General features: G+C 39.6%; 2 protein-coding genes across 2 annotated transcripts in view; both read left to right on the top strand.

The window, feature by feature from the left end:
* Positions 1 to 2,257, top strand: part of LOC116976748 (DEAD-box ATP-dependent RNA helicase 42-like) — a 51,917-nt gene extending 49,660 nt beyond the window's left edge. The window contains exons 5-6 of the mRNA XM_033026647.1: positions 547 to 625; positions 1,884 to 2,257. Coding sequence (XP_032882538.1) covers positions 547 to 625; positions 1,884 to 2,242 — 438 coding nt within the window. The 3' untranslated portion in view covers positions 2,243 to 2,257. The remainder of the gene's footprint in view (positions 1 to 546; positions 626 to 1,883) is intronic.
* The window catches only part of LOC116976742, a 415,857-nt gene that overhangs the window by 308,119 nt on the left and 85,859 nt on the right, over positions 1 to 21,879 (top strand). The window contains exons 18-21 of the mRNA XM_033026631.1: positions 9,309 to 9,587; positions 13,760 to 14,874; positions 15,743 to 15,858; positions 20,299 to 21,340. Of these exons, the coding sequence (XP_032882522.1) occupies positions 9,309 to 9,587; positions 13,760 to 14,874; positions 15,743 to 15,858; positions 20,299 to 21,340 (2,552 nt within the window). The remainder of the gene's footprint in view (positions 1 to 9,308; positions 9,588 to 13,759; positions 14,875 to 15,742; positions 15,859 to 20,298; positions 21,341 to 21,879) is intronic.

The following is a 21,879-nucleotide window of genomic DNA, read 5'->3' as shown; positions in this document are numbered from 1 at the left end:
GAAGGGTCTTGACCCAAAACTTCGCCCTTTCCTTCTCTCCAGAGATGCTGTCTGTCCCACTGAGTTACTCCAGCATTTTGTGTCTATCTTAAATGTAAATCAGCATCTGCAGTTCCTTCCTACATATTTTGGGTATTAGTTGACTGGGTTACAAAGGAGAACTCCTTGAAGAAAATGTTTGATGGGCTCTACAGATATTTTTAAAAGATTTAATATCATGTAAAAGATAGTGACCTTGCTCATCACTGCAGTAGAACTTTTGCTTGATCATTAGTCTGGGGTTTGTAGGTATAACTTCCTGATGGTGTGCCTCCAAACCTATTGATATTATCCAAACATATTGATAATATGTCAGAAAAAATTAATTGTTAGGCTACATAAAGAAGATGTGCAGTTTACAAAAAACATAATAGGAGATTACTAGAAGAAACTTGGGTCAGTAGCAAGATTGAATCTTTTTAATTATACAATTTTTCACAGATTTAGAAATCCTTGTTGAATAAACTCTTGAATATAATTATTTGTGTCTTTTTTGCTTTCTTTTAGGAAAACAGTAAGGAAAAAATGAGTGCAACAGTTACAGCATGCAAGTTGAACAGGAGTAGGAACTCTACTACGATAGAAGGTAAAAATGTGTCATGTAAATTAACTTGTCTGAATATAGGTACAAATCTTGTACGTCATTAGGTTGTTCCATGTAATTTGGCACTTACAGACTACTCGTATCATAAATTTGGCAAGCAAGCTTAAGCACCCATTTTCTTATCTACCAGTCAACTCCCATAACTCAGAATTTCCACTGCAAAGCTGAGCTCCTCCTCATCTGCAGGCCATCAATGTAAATTGTGCCAATCTAAGTACGCTGAATTTGACACTTAAATAGTGGGAAGTACATTGTTCTTTAGGCCGGTAATCGTACGCTGTTCTAGGACATTATACGTGTGCTACGGAGGCTCTTAAATGAGATGTAGCGGTACCTTCAAATGATTCAGAAGATTGGCTGCACAATTGGAATGTCACCACTGTAAATGGCCAACTCTCCCTTTCATCCAATACATAATATTTAATGGGTCATTTATCTGATCAGAATTTGTGCAATTCACAAGTCGTTGGGTTTCAAAGTTATCCATAATTTATGTTCTGTGAGATTAAATTTCTAACTACCAAAAAATGCCTGTTGATGAGAATACAGTCATGGATGAACCAGCCACAGTGACTTTGTAGCCAGCATAGTCGGTTTAGAAATACAGGCAGTCCACAGGTATGAATGGTTTCCATTTTTACAGATGTCCATAAGTCAATCTTTTCCACGTCAGAAAATGCATAAAAATCACTCGCTATTGTAACCATATCTCCACGGTAATGAATGGCATCAAAAACTCCTAACACTAAAACTAATGAAAGTGCAGAGAGGAGAAACTAGGTCTACCGTTCATACCAACCCCTCCCTGCAATGATCAGAGGTAACCGGCTGCTATACAATAACTACTATCACACAGTGCCAAAGAAAAACAAGTTAGCGAGCATATGTAGAGGCTGGTCATTGTGCAGATCAACTCCAGCATACCAGACAACTTTGATCCATTGAATTCACCTGCTGCTGGAACAGGTCCATGGCAGACATCATGCCTTGAACAATGTCATCCCAAATAAACTCCCCTCCAAACCTCTGGACCTAGATCTTAGGATCTCCCTCTACAACTAGATTCTTGACTTCTGACCCATAAGTTGCAATCAGCAAGAGTAGACAATAAACCATCCTCCTTGATATTTCTCAACACTGGTGGCCTCACAAGGCTGTGTTCTCAGCCCCTTACTATACTCCGTGTACACTCACAATGGTGCAGCCAAATTTTGCTTTAATTGCATTTACAAATTTGCAGATGACACCATCACAGTGGACCTGATTTCAAACAATGGTGAGACAGGGTACAGGAAGGAGATAGTTTCTCCCTCAAGGTCAGCAGAACGAAGGAGCTGCTCATCAACTTCAGGAAGTGGAGAGAAGAGCATGCCCAGTACTGAGGTTGAGTTGGTCAGGAGCTTCTTCCCTGCTGTTATCAGATTCTTGTACAGTCCTTTTGATTGGTTAGGGATGAATTTCCTGATCTTACAATCTTCCATGTTGCCATCCTTGCACTTTTTTTATCTGCACTTTCTCTTTACCTATAATATTACATTGTGCACTCTGTTTATTTTCTCTTTTGTACTACCTGATGAACTTGCGTGTGTTATGATTTGACAGGAAAGCATGCAAAACAACATTTTTCATTGTATTTCAGTACATATGACATTAATAAACCAATATTAATATGTTCATATTTTGGACTTTATAATTTAATGCTGTTATAGGAACTTTTTCAAATGTACAGGTATTCATAAGTCAGTTGTCCATAACTTGGGGATGAATTATCACATGCAAAAGACTTTCTGTTATAACTTTGTGACACTGGAGTTAATAGTCCAAGAATTTTAGATATGCTGACCATCTTTAGATGGATGAGAAAGTCTGTGAAAATAGCCCCCAAGAACTGCATTTGAGTAACAAAGTCAGTGTTTCAAAGTGGTGACTTTTTAAATCAGAACATTTCCAGCATTTAAGAGCTGATTAATAGAGCTGCATTCAAGATTTTGTTGTGAACACTTATTTAGCTGATCAGAACACTTCATCCAATAGTTGAAATGTTCAGTTAATACTCTGCGACAAAATAACTGCAGACATTTCCCTACATCCCAGTTGGATTGCACCCATTTCTCTCTCCCAACCCCCTTCCTCATCCTCCAATATTCATTTCCCCTGGATTCACATTTCAGATTCAGATTCAACTTTAATTGTCATTGTCAGTGTACAGTACAGAGACAACGAAATGCAGTTCATTACTATTATCCTTATCTCACCATTTGTATTTTCATCTCTGGCTTTTGTGCATTAATTTGCCTATCAACAACCACTCTCGCCTCTATCCACCTATCAAGTGTTGTCCCGCCACCTCTTTTTTCCCCGCTAACCCTCAACCCCCCCCACTCCCAGTCAATCCGTCTGAAGGAGGGTACCGACTCGTAACATTACCATTCCATGTTCTCCAGAGATGCTGCCTGACCCGCTGAGTTACCTCAGTGCATTGTCTTTTATTTTGTAAACCATCATCTGCAGTTCTTTGTGGCTGCAGGTATATAAAAGCTACTTGGATGCCTGCAGAATTATTACTTTGTGAATTCACTACTAAAATACAAATGACGAAAACTATATTTCTGACCACTTTTTTGCATCCTCCCTTATCCCATTGAACTCTTCCAAATATAAATATGTAAATATGCATATGTGTGTCTGTTGAGAGAGATCACAGATGAGAACCTGTTGGGTGTGAGGGAAGATTGGGGCCTCAGGCTAGTATGAAAATATGGGGATGGGGTTGAGAATGGCAATATTGTTGGGGGGGGCAACGACGACATGGGATGATAGTAGATGTGTAGGCCAGCATAAAAGTAAATATTTTACTTGAATGTCATCCACTACAGGAGTAATACAGAATTGCCCCTGGACACATTCTTCAGTCTCCACCACAATGTGGCAATAGGTATATTGTAAGAATGTTGTCACGTTGTGAGGCTAAAGTGCAGAAATCATGTCTTGCTCATGAAGGTGACGAGCTTCAGGAAGCTTCTCACTGAATTGTTGTAGTGATGTAAATTGACGGTAATTACTTGACCCAGGATTTTGCCATAATGCCACAAGTGCATTTTCATGCCTTTTTTGATGATTTCACCAGGATAATGCCTTTTTCATGATCGAGTGCCTAAATCAGCATTTTTTTGCTATTTTGCAAAAAGGTTGTGCTATTTTCTCTAGTTGTACCGTGATTACAATGACGTTTTCTATGTTAACACTTTAATATTAATGTTATCATTAACGTGTTAACATAGTATAACTTACACGAAAGCTTCCACCACCGGGGCGAAACCAGGGGTGCCACCATTGGTCATTCATTCGTTCATGCCGCTGCCCGCTGGTTCGGTCTTCTCCAAGATCTATTTAAGGAAGGACTGCAGATGCTGGAAAAATCAAAGGTAGACATAAAATGCTGGAGAAACTCAGCGGGTGAAGGCAGCATCTATGGAGAGAAGGGATAGGCGACGTTTTGGGTTGAGACCCTTCTTCAGACTGATGTGGGGGGGGGATAGAAAGAAAGGAAGAGGCGGGGACAGTAGGACTAGAAGGAGAGCTGGGAAGGGGGAGGGGGAGGAGGGAGAAGGCAAGGACTATCTAAAATTAGAGAAGTCAATGTTGATACTGATTGGCTGTAGACTACTCAAGCAAAATACCCAAGCTTGTCTCCTCACTACATTTACTGTTGGCTCCAGTCGCAAATCTGAGTTATCGAGTGATATGTGCAAGGCATTCATTGATGCTGGAATTCCACTCCGGAAATTGGAAAACAAATCTCTCAGAAGTCTTTTAGAGAAATACACAGAGGAACATATACCGAGCGACTCATCATTACGGAAAAATTATGTTGACAGCAACTTCAACATTGTTGTGCAGAAAATTAGAGATTTTGCATGCATCGAAATATGGATCTCAATAGACGAGACAACCGATGCTGTGGGGAGATATGTTGCCAATGTGGCCATCGGTACACTGGAGGCAGGTCAACCATCAAAGGAGTATTTGTTGACATCGGAAGTATTGGAGGTCACACAGCTCAACTATTGCTCAGTTGTTTACATCTTCACTTGCTGTACTTTGGCCAGAAGGTATAAAACACGAGAATGTTTTTCTGTTTGTGAGTTAAAGTTTTCTTCTCCAAAATGTTGCATTTGACATGCTTAGCTCAAGGACTTCATAGAATTGCCAAGCACATTCGTAGTTTGTTTCCAAATGTCTATCGCCTAGTTTCCAATATCAAGAAAATCTTCCTCAAAGTACCATCATGTGTTCAGTTGTTCAAGGAAATGGCACCCGAGATTCCGCTACCTACTCAGCCCGTTTTGACTAGGTGGGGTACATGGCTCGCTGCTGTACTCTACTATGCTGCAAATTTAAAAAAGATAAAATAAATCGTCAACTGTTTTGAAGAAGAAGAATCTGCTGCAGTCAGGATCGTCAATGAAATCATGCAGAAAATGTCTCTCCGCCGCCATCTTGTGTTTATTGCTTCCAATTTTGCAAACTTCCCACAAGCTATCACTTCCCTTGAGAAACGTGGCGAAACATTAGTGAATAACTTGCAGGTTTTCAACAAAGTAACTGACGATATTCGTAAAGTTCCTGGCGATGTCGGTAAAGACATACAAGGAAAATGTGAGAGAGTGATTTCAGCTAACAAAGATCTTGAAGAAATGCAAAACATACTAAAGTTCTCAAAGGTAGTTGGAATGTACTAGATATCGACATGAATATAGAGTCGGTAGCTTGTTTTGGGTATGCATCAGTGACCTCAGCTGAGGTAGAAAGAAGTTTTTCCACAACTGAAGCATATTCTGTCTGACAGACGGCATAGTTTAACACCAGACAATTTCAAAAAAAAAATGCTATTAATTATGTGCAACTTTGGTCATTTAATGTCGTATACCTTTATATTATAATGTTAAAACATATTTTGGTGGTGGAAATAAATGCCTTTTAATGCTGTTTTTGTCAATAAATGCCTTTTTTGTGTCTTTTGTAATTTTATTATGCCCTTTTGCCTGCCTATTTCAGTGTTTTTTAGTGCCTAAACATCCTGGCTCCTAAACATCCTGCTAATTACCTTACTTTGTATGTGGGAAAAATCAATTTTCAGCTCGCAGTGCTGAATAAAATAATGCTACTCAATCGAATTGCCAGGCATTAAAGTCTTCACAAAAACACACTTTTTCACTATGCCCTTAATAATACATAGTGGTAGTGAAGCATTTTGCTAACTCATTCAAAATCGGATGTATACAATTTGCAATTCTGATTTATTTTCAGTTTCCAACACTGTAGGTATTGGCATCATCTGGAATTCCTCCATAAACTTCAGTGACTCTGAGCCTTTGTCTCCTTTGAGCTGCTCCTAAAAACCACAGTGTGACCAAATGTTCAGTTTTCTATCCTCACTTGGTTCCATGTCAAATTCTGTCATGTACTCCTGTGAAATACTGTCAAAATATTTTACCAGTTTAAGAGCCCTGTAATGCTTTTCTGTTGTTCTTTAAAACAAAGTGTAGATTATTTTATTATATAAGAATTGCATCAACTTGTACTTTCACTGTATCAGCATCTTCCAGTCAGAAAAATGGCCGTAATTGATGCTTGCTGGGGTGGAGTTCACTTTGCATCCAATTTGTCACTCTCCCTTGGATTTTAGGGAACTTTACTTTTGTGAACAGCTGTCATGTAAGACCTTATCAAAGGCCTTGCTAAAAATCAATGTACATGACTACAAACACATTACACTCAATGATCCGCTTTGTTAAAACCTCAAAATATTCAATAAGTTTGTCGTGTGTTTCAGTCTTTTTGACACATATTTCTCTTAATAAATCTAAGATGGCTATCCTTGATTATTTTCTATTGTTCTATTTAAGCGTATATAATTTTCAGAATTGGTGTCAATATTTTTATTACCATCAAAGTTAAACTAACTAGCATATGGTTACTCAGTTATATTGTTTTTTAGTCAACAGTACAACATCAGCAGATATTAAATCCCCCAGTCAGGGAGGATTATAAATAATAATTGCAGTCTTTCCTTCTTTGCTTCATTTAGCAGTCTGGGATGTACTTCGTCTATGACTAGAAATTTATCAATCTTAAGTGATGTTAAACTTTTTACTACGTCCACTTTCTGTGTTAATCTAATCCAATATTAGAGGACATGAGTACAAAGTAGAGATGTCTTTTTCCTATCATTTTACTAATTAGCTGAGAGCTAATTTAGAATATTGTGTCGAGGTCTTGTCTTGCTATCTGAAGAAGGACGTACTTGCAATGGGATTTACTGGCAATGAGGGGGTGCAGCAACATGATTAATTGCTAGCATTGTGGATTCATCACAGGAAGAGAGGTTAAGCCTATATTTTCATAATATAGAGGAATGAGAAGCAATCCTACGGAAAGGTATAACATTCTTCAGATGCTTGAAGGATGTGGGTGGCACAGCTAGTTGAGCTGCTGCTTCACAGAGACAGAGACCAGGGTACAACCTCGAGTGCCATCTATTCTTCCTGCGTCTGTGGGTGCTTCTGTTTTTGTCAGCATTCCAAATACGTGAAGATTAGTAGGTTAATTGAACTGTGTAAACTGCCTCTTAATGTAGAATCTGGGGCAGTTGTTAAGAATGTGGGGAGAATACAGAATGAGATTAATATAGGATTAGTGTTAATGTTCAGTGGTAATCAGTGTAGACTAGGTGAGGCAAAGGCCTTATTTCTGTGGTGTATCTCTTCATGGCTAGAGTAGGTGTAGAGATCTTTGTCTTGACTAGGTTTTCGAGAACAAGGAGTAAAAATCGAGTTGGATACATGGAGCACAGGCTGGTGTAGGAAAAGTCTGTACTCCACAATTTGAGGTTTGTAATAGAAAAAGTCACATGTAGTTAAAGTACACATTGTTAGATTTTAATAAAGGCCATTTTTGTACATTTTGGTTTCACCATGTAGAAATTACAGCAGTCATAGTCCACCCATTTCAGGGCACCATAATGTTTGGGACATATTGCTTCACAGGTTTTTGTAATTGCTCAGGTGTGCTTAATTAATGCCTTAATGCAGACATAAGAGTGCTCTATGGACCCAGTCTTTTCTCCAGTCTTTCCATCACCTTTGGAAACTTTTATTGCTGTTTATCAGCATGAGGACCAACGTTGTGCCAATGAAATTCTAAGAAGCCATTATGAAACTGAGAAGCAAGAATAAAACTGTTCGAGACATCAGCCAAACCTTAAGCTTACAAAAATCAACTGCCTGGAACATCATTAAGAAGAAAGAGAGCACTGGTGAGCTTACTAATCGCAAAGGGACTGGCAGGCCAAGGAGGACCTTCACAGCTGATGACACATGAATTCTCTCTATAATAAAGAAAAATCCCCAAACACCTATCCAACAGTTTAGAAGCACTCTTCAGGAGTCGGGTGTGGATTTGTCAAGAATTCATGAACAAAAATACAGAGGCTACACTGCAAGATGCAAACCACTGGTTAGCTGCAAAAATAGGATGGCCAGGTTACAGTTTGCCAAGAAATACTTAAAAGAGAAACCGCAGTTCTGGAAAAAAGTCTTGTGGATAGATGAGACGATGATTAACTTATCAGAGTGATGGCAAGAGCAAAGTATGGAGGAGAGAAGGAACTGCCCAAGATCCAAAGCATACCACCTCATCTGTGAAACACGGTGGTGGGGGTGTTATGTCCTGGGCATGTATGACTGCTGAAGGTACTGGCTCACTTATCTTCATTGGTGAACAACTGCTGATGGTAGTAGCACAAAGAATTCTGAAGTGTATAGACACATCCTATCTGGTCAAGTTGAAACAAATGCCTCAAAACTCATTGGCCGGCGGTTCATCTACAGCAAGCCAATGATCGCTAACAAAGGAGTTCTTCAAAGCTAAAAAAATGGTCAATTCTTGAGTGGCCAAGTCAATCACCCGATCTGAAGACAATTGAGCATGCCTTTTATATGCTGAGGAGAAAAATGAATGGAACTAGCCCCCAAAACTAGCATAAGCTAAAAATGGTTGCAATGCAGGTCTGGCTGAGCATCACCAGAGCAGAAACCCAGCAATTGGTGATGTCCATGAATCGCAGACTTCAAGCAGTCATTGCATGCAAAGGATATGCAACAAACTACTAAACATGACAACTTTCATTTACATGACATTGCTGTGTCCCAAACATTATGGTGCCCTGAAATGGGGGGACTAGGTCTAAATTACTGTTGTAATTTCTACATGATGAAATCATAATGAATAAAAATGGCCTTTATTAAAATCTGCCAATGTGTACTTTAACCGCATGTGATTTTTTTCTATTACAAATCTCAAATTGTGGAGTACAGAGGCAAATAAATAAATGATGGGTCTTTGTCCCAAACATTATGGAGGGCACTGTATCTCTTGCTGTCCAATTCTCAGATATTTCTTTCTGCTCCTGAAGACTGACCACTGCTGCGGTAACGATTCCACAGGGGACGATGACTCCCTGCCACCTTGCTCCCAACCTGATCATTCATTGTGTATGCAATCTAAGCAGTATCTTAACATTTCTCTTTAGTGCTAAGAAATTCTATTTTGGCATGCCGACTCACAGTAATTGATGCTTTCATATTGCATTTTGTTATGACAGGAGTATCTAAACATCCTGAAACATCCAACTCTACTCCTCATGATTTGTCTCAAGCCACAAAAACTGACAGACCACAGTTCCTTTACACCCCACGGCCTGCACAGAATCTACAACTCACACCTGATCAGAAGATGATACTGCAGCCCCTCAGATGTCCAGGTGCGAATCTCTTCCAATATCCAAATGGCCAGATTGTCGAACTTGTGCCTCTACCAAATCCTGGACCAGTGAGTCGACCACATCTCCACCAAAAGGTCACTCCTGCTGTACGGAATCCAGGTGAGTTCTGCTTTTGCATCTCAGTGCAGACTTTGAGAAGAGTTTATTTGTTTTGTTCATCTTTTGCCTCATTGTTCATTATTTTTGGCAGAATAAAATGTTGAAGAGCTGGGGTGAGAAAAATGTGAACTGTTATTTTAATATTGCACAGTGTGCTTGGATTAAACTATATTTCAGAAGAATTTAAATGTCAGACTTTGCAGTGATTTAAGCATTTAACTTCCTGCAAATTAATATTTGCTTTAATATTCTGATAAATGTTGGTAATTTTGATCAATCTTTTTCATTGTGGCTTATCTTGAAGGTTTCTAGAACCTTCTAGAAACCTATGTTTTGATTAAATGCATGAAAGTATCATAGTTATTAAGTGTGTCGCTGGGGAATTTTATCAAAAATGTAAGACATAGAAATGAGTGCTGGTCATGATCCCCTCAAAATTGCTCTATGAGTAAAGAAACCCCCTCCCTTTTCTCACTGGCTAATATCCATCTGAGACTGTCCCATTTCTCGATTCTCCGGCTGAAAAATAATCTCAAATGATATTGAAATTTTTATGAAGATCGGGGTTGTTTTTTTGACCCTACATCCAAGAAATTGAGACTTGACCCTGTTTGGTCACATTGGAAATGTAATATGGTATTTGTTGCACACAGCTACTGATATTAGGGTCCTTAAAAGTAAAAGATCTAGATACCTGAGTTAAAATTTAATTAATTAAATCAGGAATTTGAAAAAATCCGACAATCTGTAATAATAACCTTGAAACTTATGACTTTGGGGGAAGACCTGCTATTTTTATTTGAACTGGCCTGCATATTTTTACTCCAGTCATTTGCTTATTTGTTTACTCCAAAACTACAGTAAAGTGGTTGACTTTTAAGTGACTTCTGAAATGGTAGCGCAAGCCATTCAGTTGCACTAAATCGCCCCTTTTACCACTTGGATGTACGAGCAATTAAGGATGGGCATTGTATTATGATTGGCCAACAGATCCCACATGAGAGATTTATTTTAAACAGGCTTGTTCCAGCTTAGTTCTAAGTGCCGCCCCAGTAGATAGTATTATTGCATCCAGTGGTCTACGAGTTGAAATGGCTGTCTCCCACTGTATTTTTTGATGCTACCTTTCATATGTCTTGGGTAGTAATCCAGAAATTGTTTTCATCTGTTTAATAATTTAGTCTCTAGATTATCAAACTCACTCATTAGTATTCTATTATTCATCTTGCCTCTTTTGGTTCCTTACTCGGGGCATGCTAATTGAATCCTTCAGCTTGCGCTCAAAGTTTATTTTCTAGTCTTGAAACTATGCGTGCAAAAGCAACAGAGCCTTCTGGGATCCTAATTGTTGTGCATAGAGCAGTAATTATCCCCCATAACTACTTTTATGCCAGTCAGGGATACATTAGCTCCTGCAGTTCATTACGTGTTACCCATTGTTAGTCCATCTTCACCTCCATTATAATAAAGATTGATATTTTGATGGTCGTTCTTCTTTAATGGACCTCTCAGGACAAGATTATGATGACCTTTTTACATTGTACAGTACTCTGATTCGGTTAGCATGTTCCCTAGTTGGCTGCTCAACTTACTTGGCCTACATGCCTTCTTGTCCACACTTAATGAATTATACTAATACCCTTTCTCACTGTTGCAGTGACTTCATTATTTTCTGGCAATACCGCTCCATCTCCTTTTCAGTTTGCCTGTCTGTCCTAATTATCGAACATTCTTTGCCATTCATGGTTACCCTGAAGCTGCAATGCAAATGTTATTGCATCCATTTATCCCCATTTAGCACTGTCAATTTGTCCACTTTGTAACAAATACTTTACACATTTAGATACAGCACCTTTTTTAAAAGGCATCTTAAAACTTTTATATGAAGTCCTATTTGTCATTGTCATGTTTTCCTGCTTCAGCTCTTTTTGCTAACTTCCTTCCTGACACAAACTGGTCAATCTTACCACTTTTGTTGCCTGGCACTGCTTCCACGTTGTTACCATGTAACATTCTTTACTGTATTTGGCTTAAAGTCTTATTTATCTCCCTATCACTTGAACTCTGGTCCCAGCATACTTAAGGCTGATTATTATCTCAATGGGGTTAGGTTAGGTAAGGGGGAGGTGCAGTGAGACCTGGGCGTCCTTGTACACCGGTCACTGAAAGTTGGCTAGCAGGTAGTGAAGAAAGCTAATGGAATGTTGGCCTTCATAACAAGAGGATTTCAGTATAGGAGTAAAGAGGTTCTTCTGCAGTTGTATAGGACACTGGTGAGACCACATCTGGAGTATTGTACAGTTTTGGTCTCCTAATTTGAGGAAGGACATCCTTATGATTGAGGCAGTGCAGCGTAAAATTTAAATTTAAATTTCTTTATTTATATAGCACATTTTTAGTCAACTTGCATTGACCCCAAAGTGCTTCACATAATTACATCCACACACACAGGCAAAGGTGGGTGAAGTGTCTTGCCCAAGGACACACACAGGCAAAGGTGGGTGAAGTGTCTTGCCCAAGGACACAACGACAGTATGCACTCCAAGCGGGATTCGAACCAGCTACCTTCCGGTTGCCAGCCGAACACTTAGCCCATTGTGCCATCTGTCGTCCCATTGTGCCATCTGTCGTGCCATGTGCCATTGTGTCATCAGCGTAGGTTCACGAGATTGATCCCTGGGATGGCGGGACTGTCATATGAGGAAAGATTGAAAAGACTAGGCTTGTATTCACTGGAGTTGAGAAGGATGAGGGGGATCTTATAGAAACATATAAAATTATAAAAGGACTGGACAAGCTAGATGCAGGAAAAATGCGAACACCCGACATGGACTGGTTGTTACATTAATTGGCTACTATATTAATCCCAAGTGCAGGCTCAAGGTAGGTGAAACAGGATAGAGTTGATGGCCATGCAAAAGCGTATATATGTTACAGGAAAAATACATGGGAGAATAGAACAGAAAAATACAAGGGAGAATAGAATTGCTCTGACGACCACCATAAACTTGATGTCATAAGAAAGTTAAAGTAAATAGAAATTTGAGATTTACAGATTATAGTGGATTGTTATTCCAAGATAAAAGGAAGAGAAAAAAAGCTGAAAAACAGCACAGTAGGTATTGCTGTGCTGCATAGCTCTGTGACCTGATTTCGATCGTGGCTTCCAGAGCTGCCTATATGGAGTTTGCATGTTCTCCCTGTGGCCACATGGGTTTTGCCTAAATACTCCGTTTCCTCCTATATCCCAAGGACAACGGACTGGCTATTTGGTTAATTGGTAACTGGAAATTGCCCTTAGTGCAGATGGGTGGTAGAAGAATCGGGGAGGAATTGGTGAGCACATGAGATGGAATAGATTAGAGAAAAATAAACAGAATGATGTCAATGGGATTTCTCCGATCGAATGCTGAATGGCGTAAGTGTAAAATGAACCTCTCACTAAACACTGATAAACACACGACTTCCATAATATCATAAGACATTGGAGTAGAATTAAGCCATTCAGCCCATCAAATCTACTCTGCCATTCAATAATTTCCCCTCAACCCCATTCTCATGCCTTCTCCCATCACCTTTGACGCCCTCCCTAATCAAGAACCTGTCAATCTCCACCGTAAAAATACCCAGTGTCTTGGCCTCCACAGCCATCAGTGGCAATGAATTCCACAGATTCACCAGCTGAAGACATTTCTCCTCGTTTCCATTTTAAAGGTGCGTCCCATTATTCTTTGGCTGTTCCCTCTTGTCCTGCACTTTCCCATTACTGGAAACATACTGTCAACATTCACTCGAGGCCTTTCATTATCATTTATTTTCATAGTTTTTAATTTAAATAATTGTCTTAACGTAAGGAGCCAAAAATAAACTCTTCTTATCAACTAATATAATTCTTGCTCCAAAAACCCACTCCTCGCTTTTGGGTCTCCACTGCTATCCCTTTCACCCAATCATAATTTCTGCTCTCACCATTAAACTTCTGGATATGTAGCACAGATTGGTGAAGATACATAAACGGAAGTGGAAGTCAACCCAGACTATTCCACACAAGAATATAATTGCACCTACCATAATGTGGAACTGGACTGCACAAACGTTTGACATATTTCTATTTTTTTATAAACTCCATTTTTTATCTAACATTTCCTCTTTTTTTATTTTCATATTCTTAGGCTCAGGTAGTGGAAATTGTGTGCCTACCCCAATAAAATCTTGTTCGGTGGCTTTATATCCCAGCAATGTCACTCTATGTCCTAAAGGGATAATACCACAAAGAGGAAGGCCTCGTTCAACCCCTGTTGTAAAACCAGCCTGCGTTGCTTTGAAGCAAACCTCTAGTCCTCAACCCATTTCTGCAGTAGCATCAGAGGTACCTGTTCAAACTACTTCACAGCCTCCATTTGTTAATGGTGTTGGTCAAACTATCAATGCTTGGCATCTTGTTCCCCTTCAACCAGTGGCATTTGCTCTACTGCAGCTTCCTCAAGGACAGAAAAGTGTGTCAAATACCATCATAACTGCTGGAAAGTCATTGAAGCTTACAAATCAGTCATCTGGTTCACAGTCATTTGAAAAAGCAGGCTCTGAGAAGACTGCCAACCAGAATATCAAAGCAGAAGAGAAGTTGATTGAACCTGGGCTGGAAGAGATTCATGTTGCCGATTCTGAGCTTATTGAGGCAACGGTGTCTCAGGGTGTACCAGATGAGGACCATGTAAATGCTGATCCATTGCCAGAAGTTAAACAGGAGACTGATGCATTTCCTTCCACGCCTTCAGTCAGTGAGGCGGACGATGAGTTGGACGATGATTCTATAGACCATCAAAATGCATTAGAACACCCTACTCCAGCAGAATTGGTTGATCGTTCACACACTGTTGAAGAACAGATTGTGGAAGAAGAAAATGAAAAATCTGCACTGGAGAATTCCACAAGAACTGGAAAAGGAAGTTCTGTTGATAAAGATTCTTCCAGGTCTAACCATGAAGTGGTTAATAAGGAACCAGAGGAAATGCCCAGTATGGAGGAGAAAAATTGGTTGCATGATGAACAGGCGGAAGTGGAGATGGAAGATAAAAAATGTTGGTTTGAAGCAAGTACATTTAATGTTCCAGTTAAAAGGGAAGAAGATATGCTAGAAAATCCAGAGAATGAGGAACTAGACTTTCATCAAAGATTACTGCTATATGAAGACTTTCGTAACTCTGATAAAGAGACTGGCCCTCAGAGTAATCTGGTGAATGGTGACAGTCAAAGTGATGCAGAGAAAATTGACGTTGAGAGAATGGTGAGTAGTTTCACTTGTCGGCATTGTAATGATCAGCTTGTTGTTTGACTCAGTATAGGATAGGTTGTGTTTTTTTGAGTAGTGTTGTCAATTTACCAAATAATATAGGGGATTACCTTATGAACTGCATTCTCGCTAATTTTACTTATTTTTCTTGGCAAAGTGTAGATCCATTTGATTTTGAAATATTTGGTTACCTCTTTAACCCAGAACTGTCAGAGTGGCAAAATGATAAGGAAAAAGTGGTACATAACTCATCTTATCAACTACTGTATTTCCCAGCAATGATGACGCACCTGCGTTGAAGACACCCCCCCATTTTGAATTGCTAATTTTTGATAAAAGGCTAGCGGGATATAGAACATTTCATGCTCAAAAAATAAAAATTAAAAAATTAAAATAAAGAAAGTAACGATTCAATTTGCCCAAGGCTTCCAGATCTCCTCCATTCTGAATGAATGAATGGGTGGGGGGTGTGGGTGGAGGGTGACGGCAGATGGAGAGATGGCGGGAAAAACGGTAGCACGTTGAATCAGTTGTGATCTTATTGAATGACAATACTAGTTCAAGGGACCAATTGGCGGGAGAGTTCTTTTCATAGTGTATGGGGAGTCTGGCCTGGATCAGCCCGGAGCGCTGAGAAGGAGGGGGTTGGGTATCATGCCAGCAACTTACTCACCACTGCCGTGGCGCTCCGGGCGCAGAGCCATCGCAATGTGGCCGGGGAAGGAAGTAGCTCAGGTGGCTGCGTGCGACCCCCGGGACCCGACAGCCACCTGAGGACTGATGTTTTTCTTCAAAAATATAGTGTTTTGGATTGTGTGTGACGAGTCAGTATTTTGCTTTACTAACCGTAATGTTTTCACAGTTCGACTCAACCTCCAGTGAAGCGGCAATGGACATCGAGACTGTGGAGGAACTCTCTGAGAAAATCAATATTGCTCTTCTTACTGCTTCTGCGTCTCGTCTTACAAGCAAATCAAAGTATTGTGATTTTTTAATTAATTTGAAATATAATCTGATTAACATAATGTGTGTAGTTACAGATTTCATCTGTTAAATCTGTATATGGGAGTATTGATGTAAATGTTCATATTGAGACACTGTTCCCATTAGTAGATGGTACAAGCACCAGAGCACAAATTCAAAATTTTGTCATAAGTTGCAAAGGATGATGTGAGGAAAATATTTTTTAAGTAAAAGGTAGTTAAGACTGGAAGTTGCTATCAGAGCTTTTGAAAATAAATAGGGGAAAGGCACAAGTGAGAATAATCTGCAGACGGTGGAAAAATGAGCTCTACTACTGCAGCAGGTCAAGTGCCTCTTTCTGAACTGCAACAGTTCTATGACTATCTGTATAGTGCATTTACAACCTTAGTAGCAGTGTTGGCAGGTCCATGGTGTCTCGGAGGAAGTTTAGGTTTGAGATAGCTGAACAAATGTATGAGATGAAACCTTGTGTAGTATACTAATTTGTTTGAAAGTGGTGATATGTCTTACTAAGATTGTGATCAGAACATAACTTTTGGGCGGTGTTTTGAGGATTTGATGTGTGGGAAATGTTTTGGTCACTAGATCTTCATGTAATTAAAATAATGAATGGTTTATGTCAGGTTCAAGTGGCTTGTTGAAAGCTGTTGTATTGGAACAGATGTGAAACATACTTCATTTTAATTGGATTAGGTTTATTTAAAGTACTCAAACTTGATTTTGTTTTGGTAAAAATTTATTATGTCGGCCTTCAGCTTGTTTGAAATAATTATTTTAACGTGCCAATAACAGGCTGCCCCCTCCATCTCCAGGTAATCTCAGTTGTCTCAGATGATAGTTGAAGTACTGAAACCTTTTCTGATGTATCTTTGCAGGCAACTGAATAGATGCAAGTTGTGAGGAGTGAGACATTTGTAGAACTACTAGAATTAACAGAAAATCTCAAAAATTGGCAACATAGACCATTTGATTCATGTATACAAGTAGTTTGTAAGTGTCATCCTGGCCAATCTCACCTTCCAGCAATAGATCTGTAGTCCTACTCTGGTTCCACATTCCAGTATTTTTAAGTCTCTACAGCAGCTTCTGTTCCAAAGAAAAGAAACGCACCCTATTGTTCATGGCTATCCTCATAGATTTACTTTGAACTTTACTTAGTGTAATCTACTTTATCTGTGATGTCACTGCAATAGGAAGGATGCCATTAAACTGGAAAGAGTGCAGATAAGATTTACAAAGATGTTATCAGCAATTGAGGGGCTGAGCTAGAGAGGTTGGACAAGCTAGAACTTTATTCCTTAGATGGGCAGGATGTTGAGTGGTGATCGTATAGAGATGTATGAAAGCATAATGGGAATAGAAGGGAAAAACACAAGCACATATGTTTAAGGTGAGAGGGGCAAGATTTAATATGAACTTAAGGGCCAACCTTTTCACTCTGGATATATGGAACAAGCTGCCAAAGGAGGTAGTTGAAGCAGGTACTATAACATAATTTAAAAGGCACTTGGACCGGTACGTGTGCACAAAAGGTTCAGAGGGATAACAGGCAAACACGGGTAAATAGGACTAGCTAAGGCGAGGCTTCTAGGTTGGCATGGACGAATAGGGCAGAAGGGCCTGTTTCGTGCTGTATTACTCTTAAAACTCCAGGACCAGAAGTGTTTGCAGTATTTAAGTGGTCAAATAAAATTCTGGTATAATCTCCTTGCTCTTGATTTCCATGCCTCAACCTAGCCTGTTTCACTACCATTTTAATTATCTGTTGTCAATACCTTCGTAGGGTAGTCTGTTGCTCCGCAGCTTTCGGTATCCTCTACTTTTATTGCATATCTCTCTCACGCCTTGAGATTGAACCTCACTTGAAGATTTTCTGCTCAACTGAGTAGTCAATTAATATCTTGCTGCATCTTAGAGCTGTCTTCCTCGCTGCAAACCACATGGACATTTTTTGTATTATCTACAAAATTGTTTAACTCTCCATTAATTTAAATTTTAAAGCATTAATACATCCTACATAAAACTTTGTGAAGCCCCATTGGTTGCCAAAAATAACCATCAGATACTGTCTTCTCCATTCTTCATCTGATCAGGTTTTGAATTCAGTTTGGCACACTCCATTGCCTTCTGCAATTCAGCCAGAAAGACTTTGCAACAGGTTGGGAGAGTGTGCAAAGAAGTGGCAGATGGAATACAGTGTAGCAAAGAGTGGAATCATGAGTTTTGGTAGTAGGAATAAAGCCGTAGACTATTTTCTTAATGGGGAGATTATTCAGAAATTGGAGGTGCAAATAGACTTGGGAGTGCTGATGCAGGATTCCCAACAAGTTAATTTGCACATTGAATCGGTAGTAAGGAAGGCAAGTACAATTTTTTTTCACGAGGACTAGAATAGAAAAACAGGGATGTAATGCTGAGGGTAAATAAGACATTGGTCCCAACGTATTTGGAGTATTGTGAGCAGTTTTGAGCCCCATATCTAAGGAAGGATGTGATGGTGTTGGAGAGGGTCCAGAGGAGGTTTATGAGAATGACTCCAGGAATGATTAAGTCAACCTGATGAGTGTTTGAAGGCACTGGGCCTGTTCTTGCTGAAGTGTAAAAGAATGATGGTGGTCCTCATTGAAACCTACCAAATAGTGAAAGGCCTGGATAGAGCTGAAGTGAAGAGTATGTTTTCACTGGTGGGAGAGTATAGGACCAGAGGCCATAGCCTCAGAATTAAACGACAATCCTCTTGAAAGTCGACGAGAAGGAGTATCTTTAGTTAGAGGGTGATGAATCTGGAATTCATTGCCACAGAAGTCAATGGATATTGTTATGGCGAACATTGACAGATTCTTGATTAGTTACAATGTTTGGGGTTATGGGGAGAAGACAGGAGAATGGGGCTGAGAGGGAAAGATAGATCAGCCATGATTGAATGGTGGAATAGACTTGATGGGCCGAATGTGCTAATTCCTCTCAGATGACATGAACTATTTCAGCTGTTTAATGGAGTACAAATCTTGTATTCAGTGCCCTATCCAATGAAAGCAAGCATGTCAAGGTGTTTACCACATTGTCTACCCAGATGCCACTTTCAGGGGGTTATGTACTTGTGCCCCTAGGTGTCTGTGCTACTATGCATGTCATTCATTATATATACTCTATGCCCTGTCATTCACTGTATATGTCCTGTCCAACCTCCCAAAAGCAATACTTGTCTGATTTAAATTCCATCTAACTTTCCTTTGTTCAATTTCCCAGTTGATTTAAAGTCTGTTTTAGCTTCAGAAAACTCAGAGAGTTGTGAATCTGTGGAATTCTCTGACACAAAAGGCAGCGGAAGCCAATTCACAGGATGTTTGCAAGAGAGAGTTAGGTTTAGCTCCTAGGGCGAAAGGAATCAAGGGATATGGGGGGAAAAGCGGGAACGGGATACTGATTTTAGATGATCAGCCATGATCGCATTGAATGGCAGTGCTAGCTCGAAGGGCCGAATGGCTAACTCCTGCACCAATTTTTCGATGTTCCTATGTTTCTTCACTGTCTACCACATCACCAATTTTGGTGTAATATACAGACTAACCAATCACCACATATCCATTCAATATATATGACAAATAACGGGACCCAGCACCGATCCGTGCAGCACACCACTGGTCACAGGATTCCAATCTAGCAACAAAAAACTCCTCTGTCACCCTCTTTCCTTGCATCAAGCCAATTTTGATTCCAATTGGCTAACTCACCCTGAATCCCAAGTGCCCAAACGTGGACCAGCCTATCAGGCAGATCCTTGTCAAAAGCCTTGCTGAAGTGCATATAGACCACCTCTGTCCTCTACCTATCCTATTGGTCTCCTCTTCAAAAATATCAAATCAAATTCATGAGGAATTATTTCCTAGGCATGAGGCCATGCAGATTTCCCTAATCAATCCTTGCCTCACCAAATGTAGATAGATCTTGTTTTTCATAACTCCCTTCAGTAACTGCCATCATTGATTTAGGTTCATTATACTGTTCTGTCTTTATTAAATAAAGTCACATTAGTCACACTCCAATTTTCCAGTACCTTACGTGTGGCTATATATTTAAAAAAATCTCTGCCTGGAACCACAGCAATTTCTTATTTCCAACAATGTCCTAGGATGCACTTGGTCAGACCCTAGGGATTTATCCATCTTTATGCGCTTCAACATCGCCAGGCACACCTCCTCTGTAATTTTGTTATGTTCCAGGACATCACTATTCTTTTTCTCCAATTTCTTAGTTTATACAATCCCCTTTTCAATCCAGTAACATTTCTGATGGTGTCATGTTCTGTTAATTTGAAAGTGTTATGCAATGCTTCATTGGTTGGATTAGAAGTTATATTTGTAAAGAATTTTTGACCATTTTTAATTTTCAATGTCTATTTTGCTTCAGTCCTTTGTTTTTATTTCTCTGCAGCATCCCAAATATTTATTCAACAAATCCATCCAATGTTGCACCATCTGAATACCATGAAGAGCCTTTTAAAATTATTGTCAAGGAAGAGACTCCAGATGACTATGAATATAACCATGTAGCAAACCCAGTAATCCTTGATTGTGATGGACTAAAATGTAAAGAAGAGAAGGAATTTTCAGATTCAGTAGGATGGGATGGTGGAACGAATTGTGATTTACAAAATAAAACTATGAACAAAAGCTACATTAATGAAATGTATGCAACTTCATCTGCAGTTACCAAGCAGCCACTAATCATTCCCATGGGAGTAGCTAAATGCTTCCCAAGTATTTATTCAACAAATCCATCCAGTGTTGCACCATCTGAATACAATGAAGAACTTTTTAAAATTATTGTCAAGGAAGAGCCTCCAGATGACTATGAATATAACCATATAACAAACCCAGTAATCCTTGATTGTGATGGACTAAAATGTAAAGAAAAGAAGGAATTTTTAGATTCAGAAGGATGGGATGGTGGAACTAATTGTGATTTACAAAATAAAACTATGAACAAAGGCTCCATCAATGAAGTGGATGCAACTTCATCTGCAGTTACCAAGCAGCCACTAATCAGTCCAATAGGAGTAGCTAAAGCAAAAATGATGAGGGTGGAATGTACCAAAGTGCTTGTAGTTTACTTGGAGCCGTGTACTTTTACAAACGGCACCATAAAAATATCTGAACTGCCACAAAAGCTACTGTCTTCTTGTCGGAGGAAAGGGGGACCTATACCCACTGTTCTCCAGTTCCTCAATTCTGCAAAAAATCCTACGCATTCTCAAGTGGAGAATGTAGATTCAAAATCTGTATGGTCTGGACCCAAAGAGAGTGGCTCTGCATCAGAAAAAAACGTGACTAAAATCAGTACTTCCACAGTTTCAAATAATCCAACTGTTTCACATGGTACGCCCCCTGAGAAAACCTCTGGAGAAGGTTTCAGATTTCGTAAGATAAAATATACAGAAAAGGCATTCAATTCTGGGACCTGGAGAACTCCACAGGTACGTGGTGGTTACTGTGCATTCTATCATTCAAATGTACTGCAGTTACTCATCTGAGCTACTCTGACCGCACCTCCCTAACCAACTGTCCGTACCACTGAGAAATACATGGGCAGTAGTATCTGGTGTGATGTTCCAACCCCTGGCTCTGCACCTACAATGGCACAAAGTTGAAGAAGTTGTACATAGTGATTAAGTTACATCCCTCTCCCACCCTCATTCTCACTTTGAGCATCTCAGTGGATGGACATGTTTTGTTTGTAGACATGATGGTGAAAGCCTGTAGCTTGGCAGGTTTCATGGCGATTGATAGACTGAGCTTGTGGCATTCCAGAGCTCTCCATACATCCCACTGGCCATCAGCTGGTGTGTGACCAACCAATCATATGTTTATCATTGACTGAAAATTTAAAAATAAACTAATTTTGAAACAAAAACACAATGCTGCAAAAAAATTAGCAGGGCAGGCAACATCTACGGAGAGAGAAATAGTTAACATTTCAGGCTAAAGACTTGTGATAAGCAATAGGAAAAAAAGA

The sequence above is a fragment of the Amblyraja radiata genome, chromosome 9 (assembly GCF_010909765.2).
Source record: "Amblyraja radiata isolate CabotCenter1 chromosome 9, sAmbRad1.1.pri, whole genome shotgun sequence".
Taxonomy (NCBI): domain Eukaryota; kingdom Metazoa; phylum Chordata; class Chondrichthyes; order Rajiformes; family Rajidae; genus Amblyraja; species Amblyraja radiata.
The sequence above is the reverse complement of the archived record's forward strand: the minus strand, read 5'-3'. Positions and strand labels throughout refer to the sequence as shown.